The following is a 27,513-nucleotide window of genomic DNA, read 5'->3' as shown; positions in this document are numbered from 1 at the left end:
ACCTCCTAATGCAGTATAGACTGTCTTCAGTAGATTTATACGCTCCCACAGCATGTACACAATCCTGTAAATTCTACACTAAATACGCCAGAGGGGTGTGGCCACAGTACAGTATGACAGGGGTAATAATGTCACGGATGTTGAAATAATACGTTGAAGATGACTTCTCTCAGCTAACTGCATTCTAATGGGGGACAATTAACCCACTGACATAGAGGGGAACATAAACCAATACAAATATGGCTAATTAACTAAATGATTACTACAGGCAGATGGCTACAGTACTACTGGGTACAGATGTGGAGAAATGACATATTATGACCTGCTCTTTATAGATCTGGAGGCAGAGTGAGAGAAAAGGACATTGTCAGAGAGGGGGAGTTACTGTGTCATATAAACATATTATGGATTTTAATCATCAGATTGAAATTGAGTGAAAGTTTGATCTTATAGCAGTGATGACCATTGCATTGTCACTGGAATAACACATGAAATCAGCACACTCTGACAGTGATGAAAGACAATATTATCAGTAAGGTTGATCTTTTAATCCATCATAATTGCGGGCAGAACATTGAGAGATGTTGATTCGCGGACGTGTTCCACTTCCTGTAGTTAGATGCATGACATCATGTGAGAAGGTTCACCAAACAACAGCTCTGGTAGTATTACATCTGTTTTATGGCATGTCCGGTGCTCTAAGCAGTGACCTAATGTAGTGCCTTGGGTCCTATAGGCTTATATACCACCATTAGCTAGTTAATTGCCTCCCAGCGCCCTAACACTCTATCCCTGTAACACTTCTAACACCTCTACCCAACACACCAGAGAACCTGTAACACTTCTAACACCTCTACCCAACACACCAGAGAACCTGTAACACTTCTAACACCTCTACCCAACACACCAGAGAACCTGTAACACTTCTAACACCTCTACCCAACACACCAGAGAACCTGTAACACCTCTACCCAACACACCAGAGAACCTGTAACACTTCTAACACCTCTACCCAACACACCAGAGAACCTGTAACACTTCTAACACCTCTACCCAACACACCAGAGAACCTGTAACACTTCTAACACCTCTACCCAACACACCAGAGAACCTGTAACACTTCTAACACCTCTACCCAACACACCAGAGAACCTGTAACACTTCTAACACCTCTACCCAACACACCAGAGAACCTGTAACACCTCTAACACTTCTACCCAACACACCAGAGAACCTGTAACACCTCTACCCAACACACCAGAGAACCTGTAACACTTCTACCCAACACACCAGAGAACCTGTAACACCTCTACCCAACACACCAGAGAACCTGTAACACTTCTAACACCTCTACCCAACACACCAGAGAACCTGTAACACTTCTAACACCTCTACCCAACACACCAGAGAACCTGTAACACTTCTAACACCTCTACCCAACACACCAGAGAACCTGTAACACCTCTAACACTTCTACCCAACACACCAGAGAACCTGTAACACCTCTACCCAACACACCAGAGAACCTGTAACACTTCTACCCAACACACCAGAGAACCTGTAACACCTCTACCCAACACACCAGAGAACCTGTAACACTTCTAACACCTCTACCCAACACACCAGAGAACCTGTAACACTTCTAACACCTCTACCCAACACACCAGAGAACCTGTAACACTTCTAACACCTCTACCCAACACACCAGAGAACCTGTAACACCTCTACCCAACACACCAGAGAACCTGTAACACTTCTACCCAACACACCAGAGAACCTGTAACACCTCTACCCAACACACCAGAGAACCTATAACACCTCTACCCAACACACCAGAGAACCTGTAACACCTCTACCCAACACACCAGAGAACCTGTAACACTTCTAACACCTTTACCCAACACACCAGAGAACCTGTAACACTTCTAACACCTCTACCCAACACACCAGAGAACCTGTAACACCTCTACCCAACACACCAGAGAACCTGTAACACCTTGACCCAACACACCAGAGAACCTGTAACACTTCTACCCAACACACCAGAGAACCTGTAACACCTTGACCCAACACACCAGAGAACCTGTAACACCTCGACCCAACACACCAGAGAACCTGTAACACCTCGACCCAACACACCAGAGAACCTGTAACACCTCGACCCAACACACCAGAGAACCTGTAACACCTCTACCCAACACACCAGAGAACCTGTAACACTTCTACCCAACACACCAGAGAACCTGTAACACTTCTACCCAACACACCAGAGAACCTGTAACACCTCTACCCAACACACCAGAGAACCTGTAACACCTCTACCCAACACACCAGAGAACCTGTAACACCTCTACCCAACACACCAGAGAACCTGTAACACTTCTAACACCTCTACCCAACACACCAGAGAACCTGTAACACTTCTACCCAACACACCAGAGAACCTGTAACACCTCTACCCAACACACCAGAGAACCTGTAACACTTCTACCCAACACACCAGAGAACCTGTAACACCTCGACCCAACACACCAGAGAACCTGTAACACCTCGACCCAACACACCAGAGAACCTGTAACACCTCGACCCAACACACCAGAGAACCTGTAACACCTCTACCCAACACACCAGAGAACCTGTAACACTTCTACCCAACACACCAGAGAACCTGTAACACTTCTACCCAACACACCACAGAACCTGTAACACCTCTACCCAACACACCAGAGAACCTGTAACACTTCTACCCAACACACCAGAGAACCTGTAACACCTCGACCCAACACACCAGAGAACCTGTAACACCTCTACCCAACACACCAGAGAACCTGTAACACCTCTACCCAACACACCAGAGAACCTGTAACACTTCTACCCAACACACCAGAGAACCTGTAACACATCTAACACCTCTACCCAACACACCAGAAAACCTGTAACACTTCTAACACCTCTACTCAACACACCAGAGAACCTGTAACACTTCTAACACCTCTACCCAACACACCAGAGAACCTGTAACACCTCTACCCAACACACCAGAGAACCTGTAACACTTCTACCCAACACACCAGAGAACCTGTAACACATCTAACACCTCTACCCAACACACCAGAGAACCTGTAACACCTCTACCCAACACACCAGAGAACCTGTAACACTTCTACCCAACACACCAGAGAACCTGTAACACTTCTACCCAACACACCAGAGAACCTGTAACACATCTAACACCTCTACCCAACACACCAGAGAACCTGTAACACTTCTAACACCTCTACCCAACACACCAGAGAACCTGTAACACCTCTACCCAACACACCAGAGAACCTGTAACACTTCTACCCAACACACCAGAGAACCTGTAACACCTCTACCCAACACACCAGAGAACCTGTAACACCTCTACCCAACACACCAGAGAACCTGTAACACTTCTACCCAACACACCAGAGAACCTGTAACACATCTAACACCTCTACCCAATACACCAGAGAACCTGTAACACCTCTACCCAACACACCAGAGAACCTGTAACACCTTGACCCAACACACCAGAGAACCTGTAACACCTCTACCCAACACACCAGAGAACCTGTAACACCTCGACCCAACACACCAGAGAACCTGTAACACCTCGACCCAACACACCAGAGAACCTGTAACACCTCTACCCAACACACCAGAGAACCTGTAACACCTCGACCCAACACACCAGAGAACCTGTAACACCTCTACCCAACACACCAGAGAACCTGTAACACTTCTAACACCTCTACCCAACACACCAGAGAATCTGTAACACTTCTACCCAACACACCAGAGAACCTGTAACACCTCTACCCAACACACCAGAGAACCTGTAACACCTCTACCCAACACACCAGAGAACCTGTAACACCTCGACCCAACACACCAGAGAACCTGTAACACTTCTACCCAACACACCAGAGAACCTGTAACACATCGACCCAACACACCAGAGAACCTGTAACACTTCTACCCAACACACCAGAGAACCTATAACACTTCTACCCAACACACCAGAGAACCTGTAACACCTCGACCCAACACACCAGAGAACCTGTAACACTTCTACCCAACACACCAGAGAACCTGTAACACTTCTACCCAACACACCAGAGAACCTGTAACACTTCTACCCAACACACCAGAGAACCTGTAACACCTCTACCCAACACACCAGAGAACCTGTAACACCTCGACCCAACACACCAGAGAACCTGTAACACCTCGACCCAACACACCAGAGAACCTGTAACACCTCTACCCAACACACCAGAGAACCTGTAACACCTCGACCCAACACACCAGAGAACCTGTAACACTTCTACCCAACACACCAGAGAACCTGTAACACCTCGACCCAACACACCAGAGAACCTGTAACACTTCTACCCAACACACCAGAGAACCTGTAACACCTCTACCCAACACACCAGAGAACCTGTAACACTTCTACCCAACACACCAGAGAACCTGTAACACCTCGACCCAACACACCAGAGAACCTGTAACACCTCGACCCAACACACCAGAGAACCTGTAACACTTCTACCCAACACACCAGAGAACCTGTAACACCTCGACCCAACACACCAGAGAACCTGTAACACTTCTAACACCTCTACCCAACACACCAGAGAACCTGTAACACTTCTACCCAACACACAAGAGAACCTGTAACACCTCGACCCAACACACCAGAGAACCTGTAACACCTCGACCCAACACACCAGAGAACCGTACATACATCACTTAAATCTGTCATCTCACTCAAACGCACCACAGAACCATATCACTTACATTTTTACTTTAAAAATGTTTGTAATTTAGCCGACACTCTTATCTAGAGCGACTTACAGGAGCAATTATGGTTAAGTGCTTTGCTCAAGGGCACATTGACAGATTCTTCACCTAGTCAGCTTGGGGATTGGAACCAGCAACCGTTCGGTTACTGGCCCAACGCTCTTAACCGCTAGGCTACCTGCTGCCCTGCTTACACTGTACATAACACACAATGGTGAGACAACACACCACATCAAGTGTCACAGATGACTGTTTTGTATTCAGCATTAAAAGTACAATCAATTGAGACCGGAAATATGTTATCACATATTCATACCTCTCTAGTGACAACCTTCACCCATTGGTCAATATGACTGGAGAAACAGGACATCACATAGGGTGTGACTACATAACAAGGCCTACAAAAAAGAAGAACAAGACATTTCTTTCTAGAAAATCGTCACAGCAAATATGCATGTAGCTGTATTGTACTAAGGGGAAATTGTCTCTGGATAGAAGTGATTTGAGTTGAGATGACAGTAGTGTGATGAAGCGAAGGCCTTTCTTCCCTCTCTGCCCAGTACACACTGAGAGGAGCAGCCAAGCTGCAGTACACACTGAGAGGAGCAGCCAAGCTGCAGTACACACTGAGAGGAGCAGCCAAGCTGCATTACACACTGAGAGGAGCAGCCAAGCTGCAGTACACACTGAGAGGAGTAGCCAAGCTGCAGTACACACTGAGTGGAGCAGCCAAGCTGCAGTACACACTGAGAGGAGCAGCCAAGCTGCAGTACACACTGAGAGGAGCAGCCAAGCTGCATTACACACTGAGAGGAGCAGCCAAGCTGCAGTACACACCGAGAGGAGCAGCCAAGCTGCAGTACACACCGAGAGGAGCAGCCAAGCTGCAGTACACACTGAGAGGAGCAGCCAAGCTGCAGTACACACTGAGAGGAGCAGCCAAGCTGCAGTACACACTGAGAGGAGCAGCCAAGCTGCAGTACACACCGAGAGGAGCAGCCAAGCTGCAGTACACACTGAGAGGAGCAGTCAAGCTGCAGTACACACTGAGAGGAGCAGCCAAGCTGCAGTACACACTGAGAGGAGCAGCCAAGCTGCAGTACACACTGAGAGGAGCAGCCAAGCTGCAGTACACACAGAGGAGCAGCCAAGCTGCAGTACACACGGAGAGGAGCAGCCAAGCTGCAGTACACACTGAGAGGAGCAGTCAAGCTGCAGTACACACTGAGAGGAGCAGCCAACCTGCAGTACACACTGAGAGGAGCAGTCAAGCTGCAGTACACACTGAGAGGAGCAGCCAAGCTGCAGTACACACTGAGAGGAGCAGCCAAGCTGCAGTACACACTGAGAGGAGCAGCCAAGCTGCAGTACACACTGAGAGGAGCAGCCAAGCTGCAGTACACACAGAGGAGCAGCCAAGCTGCAGTACACACTGAGAGGAGCAGCCAAGCTGCAGTACACACTGAGAGGAGCAGTCAAGCTGCAGTACACACTGAGAGGAGCAGCCAACCTGCAGTACACACTGAGAGGAGCAGTCAAGCTGCAGTACACACTGAGAGGAGCAGCCAAGCTGCAGTACACACTGAGAGGAGCAGCCAAGCTGCAGTACACACTGCGAGGAGCAGCCACGCTGCAGTACACACTGAGAGGAGTAGCCAAGCTGCAGTACACACTGAGAGGAGTAGCCAAGCTGCAGTACACACTGAGAGGAGTAGCCAAGCTGCAGTACACACTGAGAGGAGCAGCCAAGCTGCAGTACACACTGAGAGGAGCAGCCAAGCTGCAGTACACACTGAGAGGAGCAGCCAAGCTGCAGTACACACTGAGAGGAGCAGCCAAGCTGCAGTACACACTGAGAGGAGTAGCCAAGCTGCAGTACACACTGAGAGGAGCAGCCAAGCTGCAGTACACACTGAGAGGAGTAGCCAAGCTGCAGTACACACTGAGAGGAGCAGCCAAGCTGCAGTACACACTGAGAGGAGCAGCCAAGCTGCAGTACACACCGAGAGGAGCAGCCAAGCTGCAGTACACACTGAGAGGAGCAGCCAAGCTGCAGTACACACTGAGAGGAGCAGCCAAGCTGCAGTACACACCGAGAGGAGCAGCCAAGCTGCAGTACACAGTGAGAGGAGCAGCCAAGCTGCAGTACACACCGAGAGGAGCAGCCAAGCTGCAGTACACACTGAGAGGAGTAGCCAAGCTGCAGTACACACCGAGAGGAGCAGCCAAGCTGCAGTACACACTGAGACGAGCAGCCAAGCTGCAGTACACACCGAGAGGAGCAGCCAAGCTGCAGTACACACTGAGAGGAGTAGCCAAGCTGCAGTACACACCGAGAGGAGTAGCCAAGCTACAGTACACACCGAGAGGAGCAGCCAAGCTGCAGTACACAGTGAGAGGAGTAGCCAAGCTGCAGTACACACTGAGAGGAGCAGCCAAGCTGCAGTACACACTGAGAGGAGCAGCCAAGCTGCAGTACACACTGAGAGGAGCAGCCAAGCTGCAGTACACACTGAGAGGAGCAGCCAAGCTGCAGTACACACAGAGGAGCAGCCAAGCTGCAGTACACACTGAGAGGAGCAGCCAAGCTGCAGTACACACTGAGAGGAGCAGTCAAGCTGCAGTACACACTGAGAGGAGCAGCCAACCTGCAGTACACACTGAGAGGAGCAGTCAAGCTGCAGTACACACTGAGAGGAGCAGCCAAGCTGCAGTACACACTGAGAGGAGCAGCCAAGCTGCAGTACACACTGCGAGGAGCAGCCACGCTGCAGTACACACTGAGAGGAGTAGCCAAGCTGCAGTACACACTGAGAGGAGTAGCCAAGCTGCAGTACACACTGAGAGGAGTAGCCAAGCTGCAGTACACACTGAGAGGAGCAGCCAAGCTGCAGTACACACTGAGAGGAGCAGCCAAGCTGCAGTACACACTGAGAGGAGCAGCCAAGCTGCAGTACACACTGAGAGGAGCAGCCAAGCTGCAGTACACACTGAGAGGAGTAGCCAAGCTGCAGTACACACTGAGAGGAGCAGCCAAGCTGCAGTACACACTGAGAGGAGTAGCCAAGCTGCAGTACACACTGAGAGGAGCAGCCAAGCTGCAGTACACACTGAGAGGAGCAGCCAAGCTGCAGTACACACCGAGAGGAGCAGCCAAGCTGCAGTACACACTGAGAGGAGCAGCCAAGCTGCAGTACACACTGAGAGGAGCAGCCAAGCTGCAGTACACACCGAGAGGAGCAGCCAAGCTGCAGTACACAGTGAGAGGAGCAGCCAAGCTGCAGTACACACCGAGAGGAGCAGCCAAGCTGCAGTACACACTGAGAGGAGTAGCCAAGCTGCAGTACACACCGAGAGGAGCAGCCAAGCTGCAGTACACACTGAGACGAGCAGCCAAGCTGCAGTACACACCGAGAGGAGCAGCCAAGCTGCAGTACACACTGAGAGGAGTAGCCAAGCTGCAGTACACACCGAGAGGAGTAGCCAAGCTACAGTACACACCGAGAGGAGCAGCCAAGCTGCAGTACACAGTGAGAGGAGTAGCCAAGCTGCAGTACACACCGAGAGGAGTAGCCAAGCTGCAGTACACACTGAGAGGAGCAGCCAAGCTGCAGTACACACCGAGAGGAGCAGCCAAGCTGCAGTACACACTGAGAGGAGCAGCCAAGCTGCAGTACACACTGAGAGGAGCAGCCAAGCTGCAGTACACACTGAGAGGAGTAGCCAAGCTGCAGTACACACTGAGAGGAGTAGCCAAGCTGCAGTACACACTGAGAGGAGCAGCCAAGCTGCAGTACACACTGAGAGGAGCAGCCAAGCTGCAGTACACACTGAGAGGAGCAGCCAAGCTGCAGTACACACTGAGAGGAGCAGCCAAGCTGCAGTACACACAGAGGAGCAGCCAAGCTGCATTACACACTGAGAGGAGCAGCCAAGCTGCAGTACACACTGAGAGGAGCAGCCAAGCTGCAGTACACACTGAGAGGAGCAGCCAAGCTGCAGTACACACTGAGAGGAGCAGCCAAGCTGCATTACACACTGAGAGGAGCAGCCAAGCTGCAGTACACAGTGAGAGGAGTAGCCAAGGTGCAGTACACACTGAGAGGAGCAGCCAAGCTGCAGTACACACTGAGAGGAGCAGCCAAGCTGCAGTACACACTGAGAGGAGCAGCCAAGCTGCAGTACACACTGAGAGGAGCAGCCAAGCTGCAGTACACAGGGGCTGTGTGTACTGGTGTAAAATCCAGAGTCCACATCCCTCCTGTTTGGATGGATGCTTTCAGACATCTCTCCTTTGTTTCCTCCTCCTCCTCCTTTCTATCTGTGCTAGCTGACAGAGAGTGTGCTTGGTGGAAGGGTTAGCGTGAGGTCCCTGGACCCTGACCAACTGGCCTCGCTTCACCTCAGAGTGGCCATCACACATGCATGCACAGTCCACACACTCTGGCATTTTACGGAATATGGTTGTTTTTACTGTTGGATCAAGAAGAAGCTAATAGTTCAGTATCAGCTGACAGAAAGTTTGAGAGTGGACAATGGCACGGCCGTGACGTGAGTAAACCTATACTCAGAGCGTGACAAAGCTGTGATGTCCGCTGTGTGTAAGTGCCTGCCTGCCTGCCTGCCTGCGGAACCACATCAAAGTCTGATTCAGTAGCTAGCAGCAACAGCTACAGCATGGACTGAGTGTCATGTTATCATGGCATCTGAATGGGGGTGAATCACCAACCCTGAGAAGAGTAAGAGATAACGTCACCCCATCTAAGAGCAGCGAGGGAGGGAGGGGGAGGACATTGCCTGTCACTAGGGCTCTGTGTTTCGGGAGGGGCACTAGATCCACCGTTCTCCTCTGTCCCCATGTCAACTCTGGAGCACTCACAGTCACCTCGCCTCCCAAAACAACTAGCCGGAATACGATTACACTTCTCTTTGAATCAATGTCTGGCTGTTTCCAACTTCTTCCTCCTCCTCTTCCTCCTCCTCTTCCGTCTCCTTCTCTTTCTCGCAAACACCCAATACCCTCCTTCTCAAGGGCAAACCTGATGCACATCAATCGTCTTTCTATCTGTTTGTTTCTGGTTTCTTGGCCAGGTTACTACCTACATCCGTGACCTTTCATCTTCACCCTCTCAGAGGTCAATGAAGCTCAAATCAATGCTGCTATGAAATTCCATTACCAGCCGCCTGGCTATCTTCCACAAACACAGCTCTGTCTTAGGACGGGTTGCCTTTTGACTGAGGCATACAGCAGGCTGCTAGCCAGGCAGGGCAGAAGAAAGACAGGCTCATACAACATAACAAGCCCATAAAAGCTTCCCGAGGTCCAGTTTACAGCTGGTGTGCTACAGGGCTGTGCTTTTCAGGAGAGGGGAAAATTGGCTGTGTGACTGCACAATACTCTGGGGAGAGTCTGTTATAACTGTTATGGTGAGAGCAGCCAGGGTTTCTGAATGGACGAGGTGTTTGAGTCTCAACTGTATTTCTCTCACTTTTCACTACCTCTCTTCCCTCCATCCCCCTCTCACTCTCTCTTATTGGTCTTTCCCTTAAAGACATAGGATCTTAATTTGTCCTATATAATCCTGCAGCAACAGGATTTGAACATTTAGTCCATAATGTTGCTTGATCAGTGGTTAGGCTATTAGCTGGCCAAAAGTAGGCTACATGAATATTGCAATAATACAGTGGATTGCAAAAGTATTCATCCGCCTTGGCATTTTTCCTATTTTGTTGCCTTACAACCTGGAATTAAAATAGATTTTTTGGGGGGTTTGTATCATTTGATTTACACAACATGCCTACCACTTTGAAGATGCAAAATATTTTTTATTGTGAAACAAACAAGAAATAAGACAAAAAAAACGGAAAACTTGAGTGTCCATAACTATTCACCCCCCCAAAGTCAATACTTTGCAGAGCCACCTTTCACAGCAATTACAGCTGCAAGTCTCTTGGGGTATGTCTCTCCAAGCTTGGCACATGTAGCCACTGGGATTTTTGCCCAATTCTTCAAGGCAAAACTGCTCCAGCTCCTTCAAGTTGGATGGGTTCCGAAAGTGTACAGCAATCTTTAAGTCATACCACAGATTCTTGAGGTCTGGGCTTTGACTAGGCCATTCCAAGACATTTAAATGTTTCCCCTTATACCACTCGAGTGTTGCTTTAGCAGTATGCTTAGGGTCATTGTCCTGCTGGAAGGTGCACCTCCGTCCCAGTCTCAAATCTCTGGGAGACTGAAACAGGTTTCCCTCAAGAATTTCCCTGTATTTAGCGCCATCCATCATTCCTTCAATTCTGACCAGCTTTCACAGTCCCTGCCAATGAAAAACATCCCCACAGCATGATGCTGCCACCACCGTGGGGATGGTGTTCTCGGGGTGATGAGAATTGTTGGGTTTGCGCTCAATTTTAGTCTCATCTGACCAGAGTACCTTCTTCCATATGTTTGGGGAGTGTCCCACGTGCCTTTTGCCGAACACCAAACATGTTTGCTTATTTTTCTCTTTAAGCAATGGCTTTTTCTGGACAGTCTTCCGTAAAGCCCAGCTCTGTGGAGTGTATGGCTGAAAGTGGTCCTATGGACAGATACTCCAATCTCCTCTGTGGAGCTTTGCAGCTCCTTCAGGGTTATCTTTGGTCTCTTTGTTGCCTCTCTGATTAATGCCCTCCTTGCCTGGTCCGTGAGTTTTGGTGGGCGGCCCTCTCTTGGCAGGTTTGTTGTGGTGCCATATTCTTTCCATTTTTTGATAATGGATTTAATGGTGCTCCGTGGGATGTTCAAAGTTTCAGATATTTTTTTATAACCCAACCCTAATCTGTTCTCCACAACTTTGTCCCTGACCTGTTTGGAGAGCTCCTTGGTCTTCATAGTGCCGCTTGCTTGGTGGTGCCCCTTGCTTAGTGGTGTTGCAGACTCTGGGGCCTTTCAGAACAGGTGTATATATACTGAGATGTGACAGATCATGTGACACATAGATTGCAAACAGGTGGAATTTATTTAACTAATTATGTGACTTCTGAAGGTAATGGGTTGCACCAGATCTTATTTAGGGGCTTCATAGCAAAGGGGTGAATACATATGCACACACCACTTTCAGTTTTGAATCTTTTAGAGTTTTTTGAAACAAGTTATTTTTTTCATTTCACTTCACCAATTTGGACTATTTTGTGTAAGTACATTCTCTCTCTCTCTCTCTCTCTCTCTCTCTCTCTCTCTCTCTCTCTCTCTCTCTCTCTCTCTCTCTCTCTCTCTCTCTCTCTCTCTCTCTCTCTCTCTCTCTCTCTCTCTCTCTCTCTCTCTCTCTCTCTCTCTCTCTCTCTCTCTCTCTCTCTCTCTCTCTCTCTCTCTCTCTCTCTCTCTCAAGTGGCTCATTAGCTTTTAATGTTTACCATGTATCAGGTTTCACAAGCAGGGAGAGAAAGAGAGAGAGTGAGAGATAGAGAGAGAGCGCAATGTGTGGGTGTGTGAGAGAGAGAGGCAGAGACAACACCAGTTTAGATTCTGACCAGGACCATTCTGAAAACCACAGCTTTCTCCAATAACATTCCGTATGTGTGTGTGCGTATGTGTGTGTGAAAGTGCACTTGGCAACAAACATCAAGGATTCTCTCCTACAGTATCCCCCCCATATAACATGTACAGTACAGACAGTTCATCAACTGAAACTGAGCAATGCAGTGTAGATATTAGCCATATATACATAACAAACATCCACCCCACACTCAGATCACTGTTACCATGACGCCGCTGATTGGCACCTGTTTGATAAGAGACTAACCCTTGATGTGGGGTTGATGTGACAAACAGTAGCTAGCCTATTAGTGTCTCTTCCCTTCTACTGCTTTAATAACAGCTGTGGCCTGACATTTTAGCCTGTAGCTAATGGGGCTGCCGTCACAAACACACGCGCACGCACGCACACACACACACACGCACACACGCACCCACACACAGTGGCATTTTAGCCTGTAGCTAATAGAACTGCCGTCTCCTCTCTCCTGAATCATTACACTCCAAGCCTGGCTGCACCCGCTCAGATGACAACAGCAGAAATAGCAAACAGGTACTGCACAGGCACTTATAGTGTGCAAATTCACACACTCACACATGCTAACACACACACACATATGTGCACATGCACACACACAGGGACATGTACGCTCAAAGATACACACACACAAACACACAGCCCTCTGCCATAATGACAAAATGACTTAATCCTCCGTCTGCTGTATATGACCAATACACCATAATATCACACGTCGCTATTTCAGTTGAGGGCAACACCCTCAATATCTTCCACCATTAACAAACAACCTCATAAGCTCTGTGTGAAAATATATATCTCTTACCTAGAGACCTTTGTGCTGGATAAACGCTAACCTGATACACCTCATTAAGTGAGCAGAATCATCTGACACACCTCGTACTCTGTCATAAGTCTTCCTACAGAGAAAACATGCAGAAGATGTTAGCAGCAAAACGACACAGGCCTGTGTCTAACGTAAGACAACACCAACTCAATGCATCCTTTATCTGAGCCAATAGGAGATGAAGTCATATCATATCACAGACTGAAGCATGTTTACTAATGCCAAGACAACAATTACACGGCCAGTGCCTTTAAGCCACGATTGACAACTCCTCAACAGGTCTGGTCAAAACAGACTGACAGTCGCCAGCACCACAAAACCATGACAACCATCACACTCAGAATGACTGACAGGTAACACCCCTCCCTTCTAAACCCGCCAGGCCAAAAACACACAAACCCTTTAACCCTACTCCCACTGAGGAGTGTGTGTATGGTGTGTGTGTGTGTATGGTGTGTGTGTGTGTATGGTGTGTGTGTATGGTGTGTGTGTGTGTGTGGTGTGTGTGCGTGTGTGGTGTGTGTGTGTGTATGGTGTGTGTGTGTGTATGGTGTGTGTGTGTGTATGGTGTGTGCGTGTGTTGTGTGTGAGGTAGGTACCCTCTTACCAGTGGTGGAGTGCAGGCTCTCCAGGCTCCAATAGTGGGAGAGGACCCCCCTGAGAGTACCTCCTAGGCTCCCCATCCCCCCTCCTCCTCCTGCCCCCCATCTTTCCCCCATACCCCCCCCCCCTCCTCCTCCTCCTCCTCCTCCACCACCCCCCCCCCCTCCTCCCCTGGTGGGGGTACCGCTGTCCGAGTCCGAACCAGGAGATCCAGGGGAGAGTCCAGAGCTGGTGCTGCCGCTGCTGCCACAGCTTCCCCCGGGCAGGGGCACGGGCCCCTCAGAGCCCTGCTGGGTCCGCATCAGGACAGGAGGGCCCCCGAACACAGACCTGGAGCGGGGCACTGGAGCCTGGTAGTAGTGGTGGTCAGGTAGGTGGTTTCTCCCAGAGACAGGTAGGTAACGCTGGGTATGTAGTAGGTAGGTAACGGTGCTGTAGCCTCTACCAGGCCTCTCTAGCCAGGTAGGTAGGCTGTATGTGTGTCAGTCGGCTCCACAGCCAGTCAGTGAGTGCTTCAGTCTCTGCTGTTGCTCCTCTCTCTGGCTCTGCTCTGCTCTCGCCGGCTGCTGCGCCTCCCTTCTCTTTCTCTATCGCTCTCTCTCCATTCTCCGCTCGCTCTCCCTCCCTCCCTCCCTCCCTCGCTGTTGCTAACTCACATAGCCGAGCGGTCGCACACACATCCACACTCAGGCTACAGCCACACAGCTACAGACAGACATCAGTGGGGGTCCTCTAGGGGGGCTCGGCAGCTCTGCAGTGCCGTTTGCCTGGGAGCTGACTGGCTGCCGCTGATGGCTGATGACTCTCTAATGTTATGGTGCAGTGCCATTAAGGTGGGACTGAAGAAATCCCTCCTCCTCCCCCCCATCTCCCCCGCCTGCTGTTTCTAAAGCACTGTGTGTGGGGGGGGGGGGGGGTATTGAGAAAGGAAGAGACAGATAGGGAGAAGAAGAGAGGAAAATAGATAGAGAGAGGGGAGCTAACCTGATCACCATTCTATTTAACTACATAAACAGTAAACACACACCTAGTTGAATCCTACTGAGTTATATCCTATGCAATGATTCAACAGTGCCCTGTCATAACTTTGCAAAGGTACAAAACAGTGTTATTTCAGGTTCTGCTCCACGATACACAAGTTAGATCAACACAGGAAGATAAACGGCTGTCTGGCTGGCTAGACAGCAACATGTACAAACTCTTCAAAGTAAAAGAGATAAATGATTTGTTTCCACTGGAATGGGATTTCTCTGTACCTCAGGATATATTACACACAGAACACAGGGAACTACACACAAGGGAGATGTTCCAGGCATTCCCACTACACTGACCCTCATCACACACACACACACACACACACACACACACACACACACACACACACACACACACACACACACACACACACACACAGAGAGAGATACAGAGAGAGAGATACGGAGAGAGAGAGAGAGAGAGAGAGGAGGAGGAGGGGGGCCCAAGGGCAGTACAGCCCCCTGACAGAACTAAGAAGAGTTCGGCACTAGAAAAATACTGCAATGGCATTCTCATAGAAACAGTCAGCAACTCTCTCACACACACACACACACACACACACACACACACACACACACACACACACACACACACACACACACACACACACACACACACACACACACACACACACACACACACACACACACACACACACACACGCACACACTCCTTCACAATGACTGATTAGAGCTCTTTGAGAATGAGACGGCGAGAGCAGGCTATTCAACACCAGCCAGTCAGCCAGTACACTACAGTAGATGGAAACTCTATTTCCTGTTTCTATCAGAGTTGAATAAGATGAACAGACTGACTGGACAGAAAACCCCATAATATTAATGCACCACTCACCGCACCTACAATAATCTAATAGAATATTCTGGATGTTTAGTACATAAAGGAATCCTATAAACTTACCTCCTACATCTTAATGTTTGAATAGCTTATGTCACTAGTGCCAATGATTGGTATTGAAGACCTCAGTCTTGACCTCAGCACAGCATGAATAGAAACAGTGAGACTGTGGTAGCCTGGTGAGACTAATCCCAGATACACTGTAGCGCTGCTGTCTCTCTCTGTCTCCAAAACACTGGGAAATGGTTGGTCCTACTGAGTCCTGTGGAGGCTAAAGAGACAGAGAGACACCTGGTGAAGATAAGGCTGGTAGTCCTGATGAGGATACATGCAGACAAGCACGCACGCAGGCACGCACGCAGGCACGCACGCACGCACGCACGCAGGCAGGCACGCACACACGCAGGCAGGCAGGCAGGACCGCACGCACGCACGCACACATGCACACACACACACACACACACACACACAGAAGGCTATGCAGACAGAGTCACACTGAGCTGTGACCTTGGAGCCGTCAAACATAAAGCCAGTAAAGTTCAGATAGGAGAAAATGTATCTCTCTCTCTCTCTCTCTCTCTCTCTCTCTCTCTCTCTCTCTCTCTCTCTCTCTCTCTCTCTCTCTCTCTCTCTCTCTCTCTCTCTCTCTCTCTCTCTCTCTCTCTCTCTCTCTCTCTCTCTCTCTCTCTCTCTCTCTCTCTCTCTCTCTCTCTCTCTCTCTCTCTCTCTCTCTCTCTCTTTCTCTCTTTCTCTCTTTCTGTGTCTCTCTCTCTCTCTCTCTCTCTCTTTCTCTTTCTCTTAGGTATACTGGATAGAAAACGCCTACAAGCCGACGGATACTGAGGCTTAAGTTGTAACTGTTCTTTTAAAACTGATTTATAAACTATGAATAAACCAATAACTAAGAGTCCATAAACTAATTATAAACTACTTATAAACCCTTTAGTGTGTTGCCAACTATAATGTCAGTTTGCAATCATCCTTGCATGGGCTATAACGAATGACCCTGCTACATGGAATAGGAATGTAGACGAGTATGGTGTTAGAAGGTGAAAAGTGACTTACCTCACTGCACGGTATATACCACAGAAATATAATTACACAATCAACATATTGACTTAAATGGGAATTCCCATTCTAGTAATTATATTTCTATGATCCACAGCCCAGTGAGTCAGTCAGCTAAAGAGGTTGCCATTACACTTGTCTTTTGATTCATCTTTCAATTCAATTAACTCAAATGAATCGAATTACACGGAAGGCATCTGGTGCAAGAGCACTGACCTCACTTTGAGTGGCATGCAATCTGCCTCCTCTGTGTGTGTGTGTGTGTGTGTGTGTGTGTGTGTGTGTGTGTGTGTGTGTGTGTGTGTGTGTGTGTGTGTGTGTGTGTGTGTGTGTGTGTGTGTGTGTGTGTGTGTGTGTGTGTGTGTGTGTGTGTGTGTGTGTGCATCTGTGACTACAGCAGCTTGACCACCCAGAGACATTGAGTCAGGGTAATATCATTTCAGCACTAACCTGATGTCCACCCATCACTAGTCACCACTTTCATACCCCAAAGATATCAAACTGGTTTAGTGACCCCAACCTTTCACTGAGTAGTAGGCTAGGCTACCCTAGGCACCCTCACAGTCAGACCTAACTCATAGTGCCTTCTTTTTTCAAATTGCCTTGAAAGAAAGCTTAAAATTAGTAGATAATGAATTACTGATATTTTCCCTCACACCATATTCCACTTCCTACATGCCTCTCAGACAAAGAGAAGAGCCTGACAGACAGCCTGACACACACAGGCACGCACACACACACACACATTCCAGGAGCACTTTGTGTTCCCACTAAGTGATGGCTGGTTTTAGAAAAGGACTGATAAGACAATGCAAAATAAGATCTGTCTGGAGACACCAGTTCGTGACCAAGCATACCTTACAGAGGCTAATCACTGTGGAAAACACAGTGTTTCTATATTGTTCCCAGAGAACCTCATTGCACGGGATTTAAAACCTATGACGACACTGGCTCTCATCCCGAAGGACTGTCAATACAAATGGATAAAGTGGGTCTGTCAATGCAAATAGTACAATGCCTTTACAAGCTCAAACAAACTGTGGGACCACTGACGTGTAGAGGATGCGGTGACCTCTGCTGGTGGTAAGCGGAACTACAACAATACTCTGCCCATGCCAAAGCTCAGAGACTAGTCTGAGACCTAGCTCCAAAATAAAGTTGTTGTTTCACAACAGATGTTGCATGATATCGCCGGGCTAATCCAGGATTTGGTGAGTACATCATTTTAAACACGAAACTCAAACCAAATTGTATTTGTCACACGCGCCGAATACAACAAGTGTATACTTACCTTGAAATGATTACTTAAGAGCACTTCCCCAGCAATGCAGAGTTAAAAATAGAAAATAGTAACACAAAAAAGAACAATAACGAGGCTATATACAAGGAGTTGAGATAATACAGTATGTACATGTAGGTCGGGGTAAAAGTGACATGGCAATGAGGATAGATAATGAACAGAGTAGCAGCACTAAAACTCAGAGCCTGGCTACGGCCGTGGGAAAGACATTATGCTTGGAGTTGGAGTCTGAGATTGAGGTGGGGGCCAGGCCCACACAGACTTAGATTCAAGTTACTACAGGGCCTTCAGAAAGTATTCACACCCGTTGACTTGTTCCACTTTTTGTTAAAATGGATTCAATTTAGATGTTTTTGTCACTGGCCTACACACAATTCCCCATAATGTCAAAGCGGAATAGTTTTTATTTTTTTAAAATTTTTTACAAATGATTTGAAAATGAAAAGCTCAAAAAGTCAAAAAGTATTCAACCCTAAATAAGTTCAGGAGTAAAAATGTGCTTAACAAGTCACATAATAAGTTGCATGGCAATAATTGTGGTCAACATGATTTTTGAATGACTACCTCATCTCTGTACCCCACACATACAATTATCTGTAAGGTCCCTCAGTCGAGCAGTGAATTTCAAACACAGATTCAACCACAACAAACAGGGAGGTTTTCTAATGCCTCACAAAGGGCACCTATTGGTAGATGGGTAAAACAAAATAAGCATAGTGAAGTTATTAATTACAGGTTGGATGGCGTATCAATACACCCAGTCACTACAAAGTTACAGGCCTTCTTCCTAACTCAGTTGCCGGAGAGGAAGGAAACCACTCAGGAATTTCACCATGAGGCCAATGGTAACTTTAAAACTGTTACAGTGTTTAATGGCTGTGATATGAAAAATTTGAGGATGAATCAACAACATTGTAGTTACTCCACAATACTAACCTAAATGGCATAGTGAAAAGAAGGAAGCCTGTACAGAATACAAATATTCCAAGACGTAATTCTGGCACTAAAGTAATACTGCAAAATATTTGCTACAAATTTACATTTTGTCGTGAATACAAAGTGTTATGTTTGGGGCAAATCTAACACAACACATTACTGAGTATCACTCTCCATATTTATGTTATGGGTATGCTTCTAATCGTTAACCTAAAACACAAGGCCAAATCATCACTGGAGTTGCTTACTAAGAAGTGAATGTTCCTGAGTGGCCGAGCTACAGTTTCTTTGACTGTTTGAAAATATATGGCATGACTTGAAAATGGTTGTCTAGCAATGATCAACAACCAACCAAAGAATTTTGAAAAAAATAATGGGCAAATATTGACAAAGCTGCCAAAGATGATTCTAACATGTATTGACATGTTAATGTTAATGAATACTTACTGAAAGCACTGTAAGTGGTCATCATGAGGAAAGGGAGACATTTTAGAGTATTGGAACCAACCCAGGCACAGCGAGTGAGAGAGCCAGCAGTGTGCAGTAGTATGCAGTACTCTCAGGGGTAGGAGGATGTAAAGGGAGGTAGGAGCTACTCACAGGGGTAGGAGATGCGTCGTCTCCAGCCCAGACAGTCAAGTCCGATGGGGGTGCTCTGGGAGAAGCAGTGGGCCTTCAGGGGAATCCCGGAGAACTCCTCCATGGTCGACAGGGACACTCGAGCCCGTGCCTGTGGGGAGGAGGAAAAATCGAGGCTTGGGATCCAACAAGGCCTAGGCCTACCTCTTAGCAGTCTATTGGTGTACAGTAGTTAGTGTACTGCTAACTTGCTATGTTAAGACCCTACCTTTCTTTTTTTGAAAAGTAACAGTCAAAAGTTTGGACACACTAACTCATTCAAGGGTTTTTCTTTATTTTTACAATTTTATACATTATAGAATAAAGTGAAGACATCAAAACTATGAAATAACACGTATGGAATCATGTAGTAACCAAAAAAGTGTTAAACATGACAGCTTTGCACACTCTTGGCATTCTTTTAACCAGCTTCATGAGATAATTGAAATGCATTCCAGGTGACTAACACGTGTGCCTTGTTAAATTTATTTTCTTCTGTGTGTTTGAGCCAATCAGTTGTGTTTGAGACAAGGTAGGGGTGGTATACAGAAGATAGCCCTATTTGGCAAAAGACCAAGACCAAGTCCATATTATGGCAAGAACAGCTCAAGTCAAATAAAATAAAATAAAATTTTATTTGTCACATACACATGGTTAGCAGATGTTAATGCGAGTGTAGCGAAATGCTGTGCTTCTAGTTCCGACAATGCAGTAATAACCAACGAGTAATCTAACCTAACAATTCCACAACTACTACCTTATACACACAAGTGTAAAGGGATAAAGAATATGTACATAAAGATATATGAATGAGTGATGGTACAGAACGGCATAGGCAAGATGCAGTAGATGGTATAGAGTACAGTATATACATATGAGATGAGTAATGTAGGGTATATAAACATAAAGTGGTATAGTTTAAAGATGTAAGCAAAGAGAAACGACAGTCCATCATTACTTTAAGACATGAAGGTCAGTCAATGTGGAACCTTTCAAGAACTTTGAACGTTTCTTCAAGTGCAGTCGCAAAAACCATCAAGTGCCATGATGAAACTGGCTCTCACGAGGACCACCACAGGAAAGGAAGACCCAGAGTTACCTCTGCTGCAGAGGATAAGTTCATTAGAGTTACCAGCCTCAGAAATTGCAGCCCAAATAAATGCTTCACAGAGTTCAAGTAACAGACACATCTCAAACTGTTCAGAGGAGACTGTGTGGAATCAGGCCTTCATGGTCGAATTGCTGCAAAGAAACCACTACTAAAGGACACCAATTAGAAGAAGAGACTTGCTTGGGCCAAGAAACACGAGCTATGGACATTAGACCAGTGGAAATCTGTCCTTTGGTGTCCAAATGTGAGATTTTTGGTTCCAACTGCCGTGTCTTTGTGAGACGCAGAGTAGGTGAACAGATGATCTCTGCATGTGTGGTTCCCACAGTGAAGCATGGAGGAGGAGGTGTGATGGTGTGGGGGTGCTTTGCTGGTGAAACTGTCTGTGATTAATTTAGAATTCAAGGCACACTTAACCAGCATGGCTACCACAGCATTCTGCAGTGATACGCCATCCCATCTGGTTTGCGCTTAGTGGGAATATTTTTTTTTTCTTCAGCAGGACAATGACCCAAAACACACCTCCAGGCTGTGTAAGGGCTATTTGTCCAAGAAGGAGAGTGATGGAGTGCTGCATCAGATGACCTGGCCTCCACAATCACCCAACCTCCCAATTGAGGTGGTTTGGGATAAGTTGGACTGCAGAGTGAAGGAAAAGCAGCCAACAAGTGCTCAGCATATGTGGGAACTCCTTCAAGACTGTTGGAAAGCATTCCTCATGAAGCTGGTTTAGAGAATGCCAAGAGTGTGCAAAGCTGTAATCAAGGCAAAGGGTGGCTACTTTCAAGAACCTAAAATCTAAAATATATTTTGATTTGTTTAACACTTTTTTGGTTACTACATGATTCCATATGTGTTATTTCATCGTTTTGATGTCTTCACTATTATTCTACAATGTAGAAAATATTAAAAATAAAGAAAAATGAGTAGGTGTGTTAACATTTTGACTGGTACTGTGTGTGTATTATATGTAATAATACTATAGCAATAGTAATAATATGTTTGTCCAGAACAGATTGACCTGAAGGTTCATACAGGTTTAGGCTAAGAGTAGGCGCTGAGAAAGACTGGCACAGAAACATGAGCGAGCGAGAAAGACATCCAAAAAAGACAGAAGATAAAAAATGTAAACAAAGGACAGATGCCAAGACTCCAGGGAGAAAACAGCTGGCGAAGGAGAGAAGAGATGGAGGAGAACACACTTCCTTGAGACAGTACGTAGACGAAGAGGAGCAAGGAGGAGGAGGAGAAGAGGAGGAGGAGGAGAGAGACAGGTTCCCTCTCTGCTAGGCTGTAAGTTGCTTTGCAGCGGTAAGCATGGTGGAGTCTTACTTTCTCCAGATCTTCAGGACAGTGGGTGTTGAGTTGTCCCAGGCTGCCCCTCACGACTCGGGCCAGCTTCCGCTTCCGTCTCTTCTCCTCTTCGATCCACAGGTCGTCTGAGGAGCAGCGGTGGCGTCTTGGACCCCTGTCCCTCTCCCTGTTCGGCCTGTGGCCTGGTGGTGGTCTGAGGGCTGAGGCAGTAGTGACGAGTCCAGACCCAGGAGTCTTCAGCTCTGCTAGCCTCTTCTCTCCTCCTGCCTGGCTGGTGGGTCTACAGCCACCCTGAGTCTTTAGGTGCATAGTCAACTGGTTAATGGGATTGGCAAAGTCACTTTCACTCCCGACTATAGTACCGGGCCTCTATGGAACTAATATGCCGTCTCTCTGTGTACATGACATCATATCATTCTTACTGGTACATGATTGTAAACAGTTGTTATGGAGGGTTGATAAGTATGATGTAACAGGTGTATGAAATTGTCTTATTGGTGTGCTTGATGTAACTGATGCACCTTGACAGGTAATTCCACTGATTAAAATAGCTCCTTCTAGTTCCTGTGTGCATAAATACTGAGCTAAGTCACATGACTTGTAATCATGCTGTGGATTAGCTTCTTTTTCCCTGCTTGGCTGCCTGCTAGGTGCTTCCTGCAGGCTCCACTAGGGGGGGCTAAAACACACAGTCCGCCTCCCAGCTGCCTGCTGCGTAAGGCTGGGCTGGCTGGGCTGTTTCAGAGCTGTCATGCGGGATGGGACGGGAGCAGACTACTAACTCACAAAATGGAAATGCACCACGCCACGCCAGTGACAGCAGAGCACAGCGGAGGAAAGAAAGAGCTGACTCTGCCGTTTCACTCCTCCTCATCTCTCTTTCAGGAGAGGAGAGCGGAGGGAGGGAGGGAGATAAAGAGGGGCTTGTTCTGCATTTCATCTGAACGAACACACATGCACAAACACACACACAAACGCATAAACACACAGAATCTCTCACAGGCACGCACGCAGACACACACACATACACACACACACAGCGAGATGGATGAAGTGCCCTAGGCCCAGGCTGTTATTTACATTCAGTCCGAGGCTGGGCTGAGGCAGGGCCAGTGAAAGACAGAGTCAACACTTTATCCCATGGTGCACCCTGCCTGGCCTCCCCTCTACATCTTGATAGATTGGTCAACAAGGCTGCTTTATCATGATGTTAAACAGACAAACAGTCAGGCCATTATATCACAATGGGGACAAAACGTTGGAACAGCAGACCCCAGTGAAGACTGTTCTCTCACACAACCTACTCATGTCAATCAAAGATGGATCGGCCCTGGGTGAGCGTCATCACACACAGTATGGATGGCTAGCTGAGAATACATTGTTTATTTTTGTTCAATAGATTACATTTTTGGGGCTGTTTAACACATGCAATTCTTCAGACGAATGATAACAATGAGGCATTATTAGCTTGTTATCATATAGCTGTGTCTTACCTCAAACTGGTTGATGGACATAGGTGTAAGCAGGCTGATCTGTGATTGGCTGTCCACTCCACTGTCCTCCAATGGACTGAGGGAGGAGGAGCCTAGCGGCCCCGCTCTGGGCTTCAGGGTCTTGGGCTTCTCTGGTGGGTCAGACAAGCCCTCTACACTGGCTGACTGGGCCATGAGGACCAGGGACAGGGCTGAGGCCCGGGCTGAGGCAGAGTGGGGGTAGCGGAAGGGCCTGTGCTGGGCAGCCGGTCTGGGGCTGTGGGGCTTGGGGCTCATGGGTCTCACTGGGGTGTCTGGTGTTGCTGCCATGCTAGACGCTGTGCTCTCAAAAGCTCCTCCTGGGGACCTGGAGCTGGACCAAGACAGCTGATTGGCTAGGGTGGACAGGGAGGCGGGGCTCATGGGCGACAGGGGGCTGGAATCGTTTGTGGGTGGGGCTTCAGAGTCGTCCGAGGAGGGCGGTCCGGAGTCAGAGAAGTTTATTGACAGGCCGTTGGGCAGGACTTTCCCTTTCCTCCTCTGGCCCTCTGACTTGCAGCCCAGTGGGGTGTTCTCCTCGGCCACGCTGTGACTGTCCTGGAAGCCCCTCTTAGTGAGGGGGTCGGTGAGACACAGGGCCCTGAGAGAGGAGGGGGACCCAGGGACACTGAGCACTAAGGCAGAGCGGGACGCATAGTCACTATGGATCTGTCTGGGCGTCCTCACACCCCCATCCTCACCGTCCCCTCCCTTGTCCCCGTCCCCGACCGGGACAGACAGGGTCCTCCTCAGCAGCTCTGCCTCCTTGGCCCTCTCTCTCTTTAGCCTCCTCCAGGACTGTTTGGCTCGCCCCACCTCCCCTTCGCTCCCAGTCTCAATGTTCACCTGCTCCTCCTCGTTCTCCTTGTCCATGGAGCGAGACTCAAACAGGCTGGATAGGGACTTGTGGGCCTGGGCGAAGCGCATGCGAAGGTTGAGGCTGTCAGAGCTCTTGCTCCTCTTGTAGCCGTGCAGGCCCTCGGGGGCCCCGGTCTGGTTGTGTCTGAGACCTCCGGGCTGGGAGGTCAGGGGGGTGTCCCCAGGCCCATCCCTGAAGAGCAGGCGGACATGGCGGGTGCGCGGTGTGGAGGGGAAGAAGCCGTTATCCTCCTGCTCTGTCTCGTAGCGACCAACCAGACCGGAGGAGAAGGACTGCTGAAGCGTCTGGTTCAGGATGTCCCCCTTCAAGAAAACATTGTCATCATCCGAGGTGTCTCCCCCTTGTCCCACCTGTCCTCCCCCCATATCCCTGCTCAGGCCCAGGTCTGGTGAGTCCTGGGGCAAGTCCTCCCCCTTGGCATTCTTCAGACTCTTCCCCTTCCTGAAAGAAGGCATCTTGGCAAAGACAGAGAACTTGGAGCTCTTGGACCTCCCTGCCTGGCTGCCTTTAGACTTGCTCTTCATGGGTTTGTGGAGGTTGGTGTTCCCCCCCGAGACAGGCAGGATGGACTCTTCCATCTCCTCACTGTTAGTGCTGGTGGTATCAAAGTCGTAGGACACAGAGGTGGGGGTTGGACTGGAGCGTCTCTCGCTGCTTGCATGGTCCCTGTCGTTTGGTAAGGTCATAACCCTGAGGTCATCGGGGTCAAAGGTCAACGAGTCCAGTTGGTGCTCTGATGACTCGATACTGGATGAGTCCTCGGGGAGACACAACGACGGGCTCTTAAGGCCGGAGGTGGAGTTGGACAGGATGATGTCACCAGACAGGACAACACTGTCCCTGTCTTTCTCAGTGGGCCTCATCCTAACACTCTGTCTTCGCTCCTCCTCCTCCTCTTCTTCCTCCTCCTCCTCCTCCTCTACTCCAGTCACATCCTCCACAATACTAGGGTTGTCCAGGGAGCGGTCGGAGTCTGCCTCTAGGATGGGCTCGAGGCTACTGAGGGACAGCAGGTTGAGACTGACGTCGGAGTAGGGGTACCTCACAATCCTCACCCCACGATCTTGCTGCAGGAGGGCAGGGTGAGAGCTGGTCTGGAGGTAGGAGCTGTACGAGCTGGACTCCTCAGCAAACAAACTGTCTTCTAATCCTAAAGCCCCAGGTGATTTGCTACAGTCCTGTCTGTCTCCCTCTGAGGGAGTGTTAGGGGATTGGTGGGGGCTGGACTTCTGCACCTCCTCTTTCTCCGCGCTGTCCAATAGCAGGCCTCTGGTCTCCAGGTAGGAAGCTAAGGGTTCAGAGAGGTCTGAAGGACTGTTAGCAGCACAATTAGAATTAACTACCCCCTCTACAACCTCCCCACAGCCTATAGTGTCTGTATGGTTAGAGATATCTCTCCTACAGCCTATAGTGTCTGTATGGTTAGAGATATCTCTCCTACAGCCTATAGTGTCTGTATGGTTAGAGATATCTCTCCTACAGCCTGTAGTTGCAGTATGGTTCTGATAAAGGACGTCTCCAAGGCCCTCTCCCTGTAGCCTCTCTAGTTCCTCCACCTCAGCCAAGCTGAAGTGACACTCGTCCCCCAACCCGGACACGGCTGAGTCCTCACTGCTCCAGTAGTGCTTGTAGGCCAGGTAGGACAGGAACTCCTCAGAGTCCTCAGGGGGGCATTCTAGGGGGCTGTCTGGTGTCTCTGTGGTCTCCCCCAGGAGGTCCGAGGTAAACGTGGAGGGCTCGGTCAGGGAAAGGGACTCATCAGGGGTTTTATCCCCACCCTCCTCTGAGCTGCTCTGGGGGGCTACCTCTACCTTGGAGGACCACTGCTCTGGCCCCTTACCCCTTGTACTGGGAGACCCCGACACCGACCCTTCGCTGGCCTTGGTGTTGTTGTTGGAGTCAGAGAGGCAGGACAGAGACAGGATGGAGGGTGGCACGGTGCAGGGAGAGGGTTCAGGCCCAGAGATGCTGTGATGGATCTCTAGCTCCTTCAGCTGGCTCTGGACCTCGTTGTTACACACAGTAGAGTCTGTTCCCACGGTAATCTTTATCCTCCTCAGCGGCGTGGCTTCCTGATCTAAGGCAGAGGGTTGTGTGCTGTCTCCCTGAATAGATTCAGTCTCTGTAGGTTGGGTTGACCCCTGGCCTATGTCACTAGACACACCCTGTGAGCTGAGGTCAACACGCAGATCACTGGTGATCTCTATGAAGACTCCTGTAGGGCTGACGGGAACTATAGCATCCTCTGTCTCCTCTGTGCTTGGCAGCCCAATATGGTCAGAGTCAGAGAGTTCTGCTGTAACAGTGTCTGTATGGTCAGAGAGTTCTGCTATAACAGTGTCTGTATGGTCAGAGAGTTCTGCTGTAACAGTGTCTGTATGGTCAGAGAGTTCTGCTGTAACAGTGTCTGTATGGTCAGAGAGTTCTGCTGTAACAGTGTCTGTATGGTCAGAGAGTTCTGCTATAACAGTGTCTGTATGCTCAGAGAGTTCTGCTGTAACAGTGTCTGTATAGTCAGAGAGTTCTGCTATAACAGTGTCTGTATGCTCAGAGAGTTCTGCTATAACAGTGTCTGTATGCTCAGAGAGTTCTGCTATAACAGTGTCTGTATAGTCAGAGAGTTCTGCTATAACAGTGTCTGTTTGGTCAGCGAGTTCTGCTGTAACAGTGTCTGTATGGTCAGAGAGTTCTGCTGTAACAGTGTCTGTATAGTCAGAGAGCTCTGCTGTAACAGTGTCTGTATAGTCAGAAAGATCTGCTGTAACAGTGTCTGTATGGTCAGAGAGTTCTGCTATAACAGTATCTGTATGGTCAGAGAGTTCTACTGTAACAGTGTCTGTATAGTCAGAGAGTTCTGCTATAACAGTGTCTGTATGGTCAGAGAGTTCTGCTGTAACAGTGTCTGTATGGTCAGAGAGTTCTGCTGTAACAGTGTCTGTATGGTCAGAGAGTTCTGCTGTAACAGTGTCTGTATGCTCAGAGAGTTCTGCTATAACAGTGTCTGTATGCTCAGAGAGTTCTGCTGTAACAGTGTCTGTATAGTCAGAGAGCTCTGCTGTAACAGTGTCTGTATGGTCAG

General features: G+C 48.5%; 1 protein-coding gene across 3 annotated transcripts in view; it reads right to left on the bottom strand.

Moving 5' to 3' along the window:
* The window catches only part of LOC139583656 (rho guanine nucleotide exchange factor 4-like), an 81,718-nt gene extending 54,908 nt beyond the window's left edge, over positions 1-26,810 (bottom strand). The window contains exons 1-3 of one of the 3 annotated variants that reach the window (XM_071414957.1): positions 23,537-26,810; positions 22,062-22,340; positions 19,601-19,730 (exon numbers count right to left, since the gene is read on the bottom strand). In XM_071414957.1, coding sequence (XP_071271058.1) covers positions 19,601-19,730; positions 22,062-22,340; positions 23,537-25,297 — 2,170 coding nt within the window. In that variant the 5' untranslated portion in view covers positions 25,298-26,810. Of the gene's footprint in view, positions 1-13,810; positions 14,279-19,600; positions 19,731-22,061; positions 22,341-23,536 lie in introns of those variants that run through there. The other 2 variants (XM_071414958.1, XM_071414960.1) reach the window with 2 other exon arrangements.
* Between the last annotated feature and the right edge of the window lie 703 nt (positions 26,811-27,513).

Source organism: Salvelinus alpinus, chromosome 8 (assembly GCF_045679555.1).
Source record: "Salvelinus alpinus chromosome 8, SLU_Salpinus.1, whole genome shotgun sequence".
In the NCBI taxonomy this organism is placed as follows: Eukaryota; Metazoa; Chordata; class Actinopteri; order Salmoniformes; family Salmonidae; genus Salvelinus; species Salvelinus alpinus.
The sequence above is the reverse complement of the archived record's forward strand: the minus strand, read 5'-3'. Positions and strand labels throughout refer to the sequence as shown.